Raw genomic sequence first — 12,370 nt, forward strand, 5'->3', positions numbered from 1 at the left:
ATTTAGAGTTTGTAATTAAGCAAAAGTATTAAGTAATTTAAAAGTGACTTAAGTGTAAAAAGTGTAATTTGTAAGTGTAAAAAGTGACTTAGAAATGCTTCTTAAACTTACTTATTTAAAACCAGGGCATTAAATAAATAAGCCAAAGCTCCGACGGCAAAACAACTCGGGAACATTCGGAACGCTACATATATACTATATATGGAATTGTTCTTCGACATCAGGCTAAGTTTTTAAATTCACAGGGATTAGCTTCACAGGATCTTCAGGATTTTACACCTGGAACATCAAGACACCAAAACCAACCCAAATAAAAATCACGAATAAACATAATACAAATTTCAAAGTATTCTCTGCATTTTTTCTCTTTAAGCACAAGTAATTCCTCCGGTCGGGAACTAATTATTAATTCTTATTTTATCTAAATGCACAGATGGCGCCTGCAGTCTTCAGTCACCACATTTATCAACATAGTGGGAGAATGCTTATCTTTCCACTGAATTGAAATAGTTAGCTAGGGAACAAATTAATTTGCATTAGTCAACAAAAAAAGTTATTGAATTATGGCTGTATATTACAAGGACTGGAGCAGATACGAAAATTTTCTTTGCTTAAATATGCAATAATTTATTACTCACCAGTGAAAGTGGCGCTACTGGTAAAAGTTCACTTGGATGAAAATAGCAATAAATATCCAAAATAAAATATGGCATCTAATTTGGAATTTTAATACATTCGCAGTTCAAGAGGTTAAATATTTTTCTTTTGCCAATGTTTTTGAAAAATATTTTGCCCCCGTTTTTTTTTAATTCTTTTAATGGCTTATAAAATAAATTTTTATTGAGTTATTCAATTTTTGAGGAGCCATATTGGCTATTCAAAAAGCTATTTCAATTTTTATTCTAGAAATTACTTATAAAATGAAAAATATATGAATCACATGAAACTTCAGAATGGTAGTGGATAAACGTAATTGTTTCTTAGAGTTTTTTTTTTTTTTTTTTTGCCTATATTATAATATATAATGACTTTTTTTGTGTGAATTTGATTTATTCTATTTTACCCACATATTCTTATCCAATTCTGTGGTCATAAATGCTAAGTAAATCTGGATTCTTAAGAAGCTGATGTTTTTCCTTTCTCCATTTGTTGATTTATATTTTAAACAAGAGAGAAAGTTTTAATAAAGCCAGGTCGATGAACAACTAGCTAAAAATACTTGGACATGACAGAGTCCTGCATCGAATTACTGAATTAAGCGAAATTTGCAATTAGGTGAAAATATTTATCTAAGTAGAAATACACATTAACCTTAAGTTTAAACTGCATAAAATAGAATAAACTAGAATAAAAATTGATGGAAATAATGAATCATACCTGAAGAATTTATCAAAGGTCACTTTCAAGCAAGAATTCAAACGAGAAATTTTTTTCTGTGAGTGAACTCACTTTCGTCCAAGTACTGGCCCCTCGTGACTCAAAAATCTAATGAATTCGAGGTATTTCGAAGACATGAATTAGTATATACAAAACATTGACATTAAATTCAGCCAATAAAAAACAAAATTACTAATTTAATATTCAAATTATTTCAAAAAATTTGCTGAATGAGCGCTCAGTTCTTATTATAGTAACTTGCAATGTAAAAAAAAAAAGTTTTAATACAGTTAATACGTTTAGAAATAAATCCTTATAATTATTAATTAGTATGTATTGCAATATACGTTGAGCGTTATTTACATCCCTTTCATTCAAAATCAAATCCCGTAGTAAAACAATTATTTGGATTAAGTTTTCACCTACATCGTTATCATAAAACGCTAAAAAGGGATGAAAATGGCGCTTTAAGTCAAAGTTTCTGGAACAATTTTTTAATTCTTGTTTTTCGGAAGTTTCTATATCAGTAATTAATTAGAAACACTTTTCGATCTATTTTCTATATGTACAATAATAGTATTAGTTAGAGTTAAAAAAAAATAACATCTACATTCCTCAACCGGGTTTTCTATAATTTCATCTTCTGTTGTTTCGAAATATAATTTCTCTCTTTTTCAGTCTTTTTTCAGGAAAAATGATTTGAGATATTCAAATTAACGTGCCATTACTTTTGCTTTGTCTAAAAATGAGTTAAATTTTGCTCATAAATTTTGGATTCCAGTTTTAATTTTATTGCTTAAATTAAAAGCTCAGTCGAGAACAATTGATTTACTCGAAATAGTTTATTGACAGTGTTCATTTTAGACAATATTGTAAACTATACTATTAAACATAAAATAAATGTCAGTTTTTGTATTGAATACAATAAACTTTTAGCTTCAGGATACCGCTGTGTAACTGTTATTTGCATCAAAAAATTCTTCTAGAGAATTACAAATTTGTTCAAACTGTATATACACTGTTTGAACCGAATCTATTATGGCTTCCCAACGAGGGTCTCAAAAGGGTTTAAGAGTAATGTTTAAAGGCTTTTGTAGAATTTTTCACCGTTTTGCATATGCAAAAAATAAAGAATATAAACGTTGCAATATCAAAAAAAAAAAAAAAAAAATACAATAGTATATATTGCCGTAAGCAGCATCACAATTTAATAAATTAAAAGAGTGTGATATGCACGGCACATAAATTGCATGAGGATTTAAAGCAATTATTATAGATTATACATCTTTTATATTTCCTTTTCATGTTGCTACCGTTTTAGTTCGCCTGTCCACTATAATCCATAAAATCTAAATTAAGTTCATCTAATATTTCCAATAGAGCTTTTGCTAGTCCTTATCCAATTACATCAGTTACTTCAATAAACCCTATAAATGACTCATTTATACTTAATCTTTTCTTTTTAAAATTTACGTACACAATGAAGACTGAAGTTTGCTTTTTATGGGAAATGACTGAAGTTTGTTTTTTATGGGAAATATCAGAAGTAGAATCCATTTAAGTACTGTATTCCGTAGCTGCTTTTGTATCGGTTTTTAATTTTGTTAAGAACTTTATTCCCTAATGCAGGAATAATTTGTTTTTGTGATGTATGTGCTAAATCAAGCGCAATTCTGTTCTTGGAATTTTTTATTCTATTTATATGATCTATAACCACAGAGTCATATTTACTTAATAACTCGATTTAGCTTAAAAAATTTTCATTATTAGGCGTTCCTATTATTTCATGGTTTCCTCGAAGTGGCAAATTATTACAAGCTAAAAATACAATGACATCCACAATTCTTTAAAATGGTAATTTAAGTCGTCCAGTTTCCTTATTTATATTAACTTGATTTATTTTCTCAATAGACAAATATGAATTTAATCGTTTCAGTAATTCTTTTCAAGCAATAAATGAATTAAGTGACAACTAGAACGCTCATGATTTCGAATTACTTTTGACAACTTTCTTCAGTTATTAGAACCACCTATAAATCATGTAGATATTTCATTTCCTCTGGAAAATAATATATATCAAAAATAAAATATCGAGTCTTGGGTTTTTCAATAAATTAACCAGCTGCGAAGCAGCATTTCACTATTTGGTACTTTTTAAAAAAAGTTGTAAGTTGTAGAAACCTTCGGCATTCTTAGCAAAAACTCCTTTGTGTTGTACAGGTCTGTTTTTAATATAAAAATTTTTTTGCTTATCAGTTATAATGCTAGGTCATAAACCTGAATCACTTATATGCACTTGATCATATTTGTAATTGTCATTTTCGTCGTTATTTTCTAATTTAATCATATTTGTATAAACATACGGTTCTACAGAGATTTTCACAGTTTCTGCACTTTCATTGCAAGGCTGTGTAGTTTGTGCGGAACTTTCTTCGCCAGTTGAAGCTTGAATTGTAATTTTTGAAGTCGAAGCAATTTCATTGCCAGTATAACTTCGTAGACAAGTAAACAGATCTCGTGACTTTTTGAATTTTAGCTTTTCTTCTTTTTTCTTTTCTTCTAATTTTCTTTTCTAAGACTGAATCTTGACACTCAAAAGGATGCTTTTTTGGCATGGACATAATTAGATCTAACAATATTAAACATTTTATAGTAGGAATTATCAAAGCAATATATTTAATTTAACCTAGTAGGTGAGGTAAATGACCGTACTTTATGTTTAAAATATGTTGCACAATTGTACTAAACTGTAATATATCTATGAACTTTGGATGCACTTCATCCTTTATGTGCACTAACAGTAGGAAATCGCATGGATTGCGATCCATGTAGCGAATGTAACTTTTGTCTCTATTTTTATTATATGTAAATCTAGATTTTTTGCAAGACATTAATTTCAGATTAACCCTTATGTTCATTTTGTATAGTATACCATACATACAACTTTATATTTATGTTATTTTATTTTTATCTTTGTGCCCCTAAATATGTATTTTATTATAAAATACACATGCCTAAATGTTTGTTCTTACACATTTTTATATATACATTTTTTTTTTTCAAAAAAGCAATCTTACCAGGATAAGGGTTAATAATCACAAAATCGTATGTCCAAACAAAAGCACACCGAAAACATTCGAGTTATACGCAAGGGGGGAAAAAGCAGCTGAACACAGTTGAAAATATTTTAATTATTTTTTTATGATACTAATATATAAAAATAACAACTATATTTCACCTTAAAGAAGAAAAAAAAATCTAACTAAAATTACAAACACATTCTGCTCTGATCAGTACTTATTCTTTCTTCATGATCCGAGTTTTTCTCTGAATGACAGCAGCGAATTGATATGGAACCTTTAACTGTTAGTCTATTACAATGCAAAATTTTCATCCTTGATGGTGGTAAAATTTCAGCAAAAGATACTCGTAGCTCATCATTGGGTAACATTCCATATCTGTCAAAAGTTTCGGAATAGACGGGATTCCGCTGCATGTTATCACAATATGACACCCAAATAAGTATATTCACAGGACTGTTCATGGAATCATTTCTTCTGAAAATAATAGATCGTGAAATTATATCATTTTCTGGCAGTTTCTGAAAATTAAATTTAAATGTCCACGAAGTTGGTAAAACAGGACACATAATGCTGTAATCCTGCGAAAATTCCTTTACAGCAGAGAACATATAAAAAACATTATGCCCATTAGAAAATTCGTCATTAGACCTAAATTTATTATTATTTTCAACCATTTTTAGGGACTGCACACTGAGGCAAGAGTATATTTAGACAATGAGATTCAAAAGGAGTTTTGCTTATCTTCGGACGAGATGTATCGTTGTAAAAAGCTAATGGTTAATTTAGAGTTTAAAGCTGAAAATCAGAAGTAGGCAGAATTACAGTTACCGCTCATTAGTTTCTTAACACTTTTGTGTGCATTTTATGCCTGTAATTCTGCGCCTGCTAAGTAGTCTATATACATATCTCTAAATAAACTTTAACATGGCTCAAAGAAGTGAGCTGAATTAAAGTCATAAAGAGTAGTCTGGAATCAATAACAAATGTAAAGAGCAATGAAAATTAATGCGCTTTAATAGCAAATTTTGGAAATGGAATTATGATATTTTATTACTTTTTTAATTTCCAAAATCTTTTCCATGACTTACGTCGCTGTTCACATTTTCACAGTTACGTCCCGAACATAAAATTGGCTATTCATCCTATTTACTTCAAATGCGTAAAAGGATTATCATTGTATATTTTCATTTGTAATAAAAAAAAAAATTCTGTATACATCGCAAAAAGTAGCTAGAAGTTGAGTAGCGTTTTTAAGAATGTTTCCTCCAGTTTCTATCAATTTTCTTCATTGATAGACAGTAGTGGAAACAGAAGCTAGCCGAGATAGTTATCTTGCAGTCATATAATTTCCAGCAAGAAATTTTATTTTAGAAATCCTTTCAAAATTGGTGAAAGTGACAGGATGCCATTATTAACTCCGTACTATTTTGTTTTCTTTATAAATGGACGATACCTTTCGTTCCAGAAATATTTATCCCACTGATTCAGCTCAACATCTATAGAACTATACTTTTAGCATTCAATAATAGCACCACTAAATAATTTTATTTTAGTTTACAAACTTGAGAAGCGGTAATTCGATGCAAATATGACGCACGATATGTGAAAGTTGAGAGGTTCAAGTTTACCTATTCAGAGCAATTCTAATAATCGCAATCACTTTGACACTTTTTTATGGTATATTCAATTAATAAAAAATAAGTTGTAAAATGTCAAATTAATTTATGCCATTTTAAAAACTACATAGTGGAGTACCAAATGTCTTAAGGAAAACAGCAAATCACAAATTATTCAGAATGCTCCTATTCCCTGAGCTTGACACTTTAAAAGACAGTACGGTTTATAGATTTAAATTGATTCGGATTGGCATTTGGAGCATATTGTGCAATAGCCATATTTAGCTATGCTGCACCAAGCATATATTCACTGAAAATTTTTAGTATAATTAATATATCTTTGGAAGGATTACCGAACTTCGTTTACATTCCAATCTTCGCCATTTAACTTTGAAAAAATGGGAAATATACAAATTTTACGTATGGTTTTAAAGCTCTTTGATATTATAAAAGTGGCAATGGGAGAAAATATTTTAATTACTTCTCTAGCCGGAGATTTTAAGTAAAAAGCCAAAACTTTTACTAACATAAATTTCCAAGATGAGTTTCAAAACTATTTAGTAAAAATCGTCTAACAACTGAAGGAGCACCTACTTAATAGAATAGGGAATTTTGAGAATGACCACATTTTAAACGCAAGGTATAGATAAATATCACTTGAAAATACAATCATTACATAAATTCTAAGAAGATTAATTTCAAGTATTTTGCACGAGGCTGTCAATTAGGAGCCTTAAATTCAAGCTCTACTGTCAGATACCAATCACAAAATTATCTTCGCATGGTGATTATGCATTATATTTTTGAATTCATGGCTTCATTTTATTTATCTTTCTCTATTAGTATTAGAAGGTAATGAAATTTTAAAATGGAAAAGACTAAATTCCGACAAAATGAGAGTAAAGTAACTTTTAAAGTAATTGGCATGTTTTCTATATTCATCAATAACAATGCAATATATGAAAAATTAAAATATATATTAAAATATTTAATTGCATCAGAAATAAACACATCGTTTTAAAGGAATTTATTGTCATAATATTGATAATAAATCAAAATATAGTTGCAGTAAGTTTTGTTTAAAATTTGTGAAAAGATAACATCTTTATTAAACATAATACACACTAAGTGAGGAGAGGTATGTAATATATATTATTTTAGAAAATCATTTTTCTTATTTAAAGAAGAATTACACAAATAAGGAACACGAATACTTTAGTAAATAATAATTATACTTCAAAATTTAAGATTTTTTATATTCTTACATGAAAATACTTTGGATGCTAATTCTTAATGAAACATTAGAACCTCCAAAATCACGAAAAACGGCATTGGATTGAAAACAGGTGCAAATTAAAATAATATATTAATTTATATATACGTAATATTTTACATATATATATTTCCAAATAAAAAAATTCTGGCATTTCTGGGGAGTAAATCTAAGCAAACTATTCATTTCTCCTTTCAGAAAGTATAATATATACAAAGATAAACACATCATAGAAATTGGTAAAGCATTAAAAGATGTGCTTCTGGAACTTCCAGATTTTGCACAAATTATAAACGGACCCAAATTTGACTAAACGCAAAATTCTTTGTCTTAATAAATATATAATTAGAAAATCAACAAAATATTCATCCTCTTGAGTATACCTCAAGATTACTCAAATATGTATTCTAACATAATGAAGATCTACATAGAATTCCATCATTGAAATAAAAAGATACTTTTCAAGTATCTGTAGCAGTTCCCACAGGATCCTTACCACTTTCTGAATGACAATGCCGGATTCTTATAACGACAGCTACAATCAATTCTTGATTAAGTGAAGTTCCCACTTCTGGAAAGGGTAAAATTTCTACGATAGATTCTTTTATTTCATCATTTGGTAGCATTCTATAACTCGTTAAAATTTTTGGTAAAATAAAGAAAGGCTGACCATTGGCAGTAGAAAACCTTAACCAAATAAATGCCTTCACAGGAATATCTATGGTATCATTTCTGCTTACAGTTAAATAACAAGAAGCATTGCCGTTGTCTGGTAGATACTGAAATAGCATCTCAAATAACCACGAAGTTGGTAGAATTTTGCAGTCAGTCTGAAAAGTCTTTTTAAAGAGCCAGGTTTGTTTAGCAGAGAGATTATTCACAGAGAAATCGTAACAAACTGTATGACCTTGGCAAATTTCCTCTTCTTTAATTTCAAATTGTTTATCGTCCTTCACATCCATTTGAAACCCTTAATCTCTGAAAATGATATATATTAAAACATATTTCGGTAAAACAAGAATATTTAAACATAAAGTTAAACAAAAACTTCACTGGCTTACGGATATATAGTTTTAAGATTGAACATTTAGTTTCAAAGTAGCAAAGTTTCAAATACAGTTAATTTAAAAACACCTTTTTTTTCCCACATTTCAACACACTTTTTCTGTCTGTAAAATAAGCTTAAATGATCTTCGATAATAAATTTTTCCAAGAATTATTGTATTCAGTCTCATCTAGAGCATTTGCTTAAGAGTGTAAACGCGTATAGTGAAAAGAGAAAGAGTAGCGGTGGCATGGTGGTAAAGTCTCGGCTTCGGAATCGGCAGGTTTTAGGCTCGAGATCCGATTCCACAGAAAAGCCTTCGTGTAAGCGGTTCTGGAGCACGCTAAATCCGTCGAGGTCAAACGTCCTCCAGCTGAAGTGATGTGGGAGGGGTGACATTTCAGATGACATCATCATCATCTGACGGTGGTTCAAAATTACTGGGGTCCGTCGCAAAATAGCCCTAATCTTGCTTTAAAACGGGGCATTAGTATAACTAAACTAAACTATACTGATAAGAGAAGAGTGAAATATATATCTGATTTTGATAATGTCATAGATTAATTAAGGTCATTAATTAATAATTAACAAATAATTGATTAAATTAATGTCATACTAGAACTACACAACATTGTTTATTGGTAAACTCAGACTTTATAAAAACACCTCATAAGTGTTCCATGTTCGGCTACATTTTCCTATTGACAAAGATGTTATTAAATGTATCTAGAATCTAATTCCAATTGGTCTTAAAATAAAGTTTACTAATATTTCACAGTTGTAAAAAATGAAAAATAATTTTAATAGAAGCAATTCAACCCAATCTAAACAAATCAAATAGCAAGAAAACGTCATAGAATGAAGTGATTCATATATAAGGCTTCGTTTCTTTAAGTGATTACGTGATGGAATTCCAGTGTTGAAGTTATTTGAGGACTTTGGTGGATTCGTATACCAGGGGATTATTACACTGCACAGACTTCTTAGAAATTATAAACGGTGGAGAAATAAATCATTTTGAGTCAGATGAAAGTATTTAAAGCAACCTTCTTACTTGCCTCATTAATAATATTAGGGTTTAATTTTGGTTTAGTTTAGTTACATAAACATCCCGTTCTGAAACGATATGAAAGCTAATTTGAAACGGAGCTCGTTGTTTTGAATCCCAGTCAATAAACAAGGACAACAAACTGAAATGGCACTTCTCCTGCAAACGACTGTACCATACCCACGGAAAGACGTTTGACCCCCATGATTTAATGCGCATCAGCCTATATACGATCGGTCTTTAATGGAACCGGGTTTCAAACCTTGAATCCTTTGGTCCCGAAACCGAGACCTTACCACTTGGGCATTATCCCTCCGATTGCCGTTTTTTTTTTTATAACTATTTTTTTTAAATAACTATTTAAATACAATGTTTGCAAAGAAGTTCAAATACTTTTTAAACGAAGCGAAATGTTATTATATACTATCCAATAATAGCATGATAAAATTTAAATCTGTAATAAAAAAGGATAAACACATTACCACGAGAACATCGCCGGATGTAGTAGAAAAATATACTGACTGACTGACTTTAAACTCACGGAAATCTCAGAATAAGCGGTTACAGAGCTAATCATAGAGTTGAATCAGTGAGTAGAGGGATTGCAACATTACTCTGGTGTAGAACAAAATAAAATCACGTGACTTGTGGTTAGAATCTATATTCACTGTAACCGCATTCTTTGTTCTCCATGACATTAAAATGGCAGATTATTTCTCGCTTTTAACTGTTAAATTTTAAGGCTGATTTAAGCCATGGTTCACTGTTCCTGTGCAATTGGATCCAAAGAAAAAGCTTCAAAGGATAGTCCTGTATCATTTCAGAGTTATGTACAATAAACATATGTTACTTATATCCATTTAAAATCAATTTTGAATTTCGTAACTTGGATCACTCAGTGATTTTGATGTTATAACTGAATAATATTTCATAGTTTGGTTTAGTTATTGTATTTAATTTAGTTAACTTGTTATTAAACTTCATTTAAACTGATATAACTGCATTATATTTTGCTACACTTGCTTTATTTTAATCTCCAATGTGTTGCACATGCTTGGCGTAATTTTTTCTTACCAATACAAGTGTATATACATATAAGCAAGCCGGCGTCTTGGCATAGGGGTAGCGCGTCTTCCCCATGATCTGGGCATGGTTCTTCTTCTTCTGTGTTCTATTTGTGAGGTGCGTGAATGTGCCCCCCTGTAAAAAGGGGTTGTGCAAGCGAATGTGACGCATAAAGTAGCTAAGTCGTACTCTTGACTCTAGTTGCCGCTACTGAAAAAACAAGAGACTCTAGCTCGGCTTAAATTGCTGACAGATAACTGTCAGAAGGCTTGCAAAGTGCCATAAGTCACAGCAGAGCAACATATAAACATTATTGGCCGATTAATAATTGTGTAATTATTTTAATACAAATAAAGTTCCTTATTATTTCCAATATGTAGCACATTTTTACCATAAATATTTGAAATGTATTTTTGAAGTGAACGATGATGCTTTAATATATATATATATATATATATATATATATATATATATATATATATATATATATATTGGGCAGGGATTGTGACTTTTATTTTTAAAGAAATTGATTTAAATATGGAGCTTGATTTAAATATGGAAATTTATAAAACTAATATACAAGAGTATATTTACAATTATTAACTAATTTTAATTTTTATTAAAATTAACTGCCTAAAATTAGATTTACATCTCTACACAAATAATAAATAAGGTCAAGATAGTTTTTACTGAGATTAACAAAAGTTTTATTGAATTTCTTTAAAAGGAATTATTGTACGTCTCTATTCACTAAAATTACCAAAATATGAACAGTCCTCAACATAAATATTTAAAATTGTGATAATTAAAGATTCTCTCTTTTCGAAAATAATTAAGTAATCTGTGACCAATTCTTAAAAAATTTTTTTTTTTAATTAGGTTACTAAAGTAGTTTTCACTTGTATTTCTTTTTATACAAAGAATCAAAGGATAAATGATATTAGAAAAGGTTTCCTAACGGTTTTAATCTTTAAAAAATAATTGCAATAATAAACCACAAAATCGCAAAATAAGTTTGTAATATATAGTTTAAGATTCCAAAATTTCCATCTCTGATAACATGGAGAATTGATATATCCAAGTGCACATTATTTTGAGAGGAGGGAAAAAAGATTTAGATGACTTTTATATATTTTTTAAAATTTTTTTTGCAGAAGTTTTTTACACAGAAAACAGATAGTTTTAGATAATGATAGAAAGTATTTAAGCCTATAATGTAAAATTAAAAAAACATTTTTAAGTACATGAAAGAATTAAAATGTTTACTTAAAGAAGAAAAATAATAACTTTTAATTAATGCAAAAAAAGTAAAAAAGTAAACATGATTTAATCAACAAGCTCAACTGCTGATGCTATGAAAACGAAGCCATTATTTTCGAAACCAATTTGCTTAGTTTTCAAAGAATGATAATATCAAAATAAGAAAAAAAAAAAAAAACTTTTTCAGGAAATGTTATGCCGACGGAAACCAATGCCGGGAAGCAAAAGGTTGGTGACAGTTTTTGAGTCGCCTATTTCGAGAATAAACAAACGACTAGTTCCCTCCATTTATATCTCAGCTCTATGGTTTCAATAACAACAAAATATACTTGGAACTTGCCTATTACATTTTGAAACACTAGATTTTGTTAGAAAAAAATTCTGTTTTTATTTGTTGAAATTCATGTTTTGAATCGTCGTTCGCTTTCTGTTCTTTGATTAAGTAGGCCATAGTGTATCGATGCAGGTCTTGTAAATAGGGAAAATTACTGTCTTCATTTTAATATTAAATACGATCTGCAAATCTATCACACCAGATCGAAAACAACCAGATAAGTTACTCACAATTCTCACTAAAACAGAGTTTTATGTAAAAAATTCGGA

The 12,370-nt window shown here is 29.4% G+C and overlaps 1 protein-coding gene across 1 annotated transcript; it reads right to left on the bottom strand.

Moving 5' to 3' along the window:
* Window positions 1-4,680: 4,680 nt before the first annotated feature.
* LOC129958928 (uncharacterized) lies at window positions 4,681-8,486 on the bottom strand. Its single transcript, XM_056071673.1, has 2 exons — window positions 7,846-8,486; window positions 4,681-4,934 (listed from the first exon to the last, which is right to left on the bottom strand). Exons 1-2 carry the CDS (start codon window positions 8,309-8,311, stop codon window positions 4,918-4,920), a joined length of 483 nt encoding a protein of 160 aa, XP_055927648.1. The 5' UTR covers window positions 8,312-8,486; the 3' UTR covers window positions 4,681-4,917.
* Between the last annotated feature and the right edge of the window lie 3,884 nt (window positions 8,487-12,370).

Source organism: Argiope bruennichi, chromosome X1, assembly GCF_947563725.1.
Source record: "Argiope bruennichi chromosome X1, qqArgBrue1.1, whole genome shotgun sequence".
Taxonomy (NCBI): Eukaryota; Metazoa; Arthropoda; class Arachnida; order Araneae; family Araneidae; genus Argiope; species Argiope bruennichi.

Coding starts and splice junctions, on each gene's coding strand:
- LOC129958928 (XM_056071673.1), bottom strand. CDS start 8,311: ATGGATGTGAAGGACGATAAACAATTTGAAATTAAAGAAGAGGAAATT.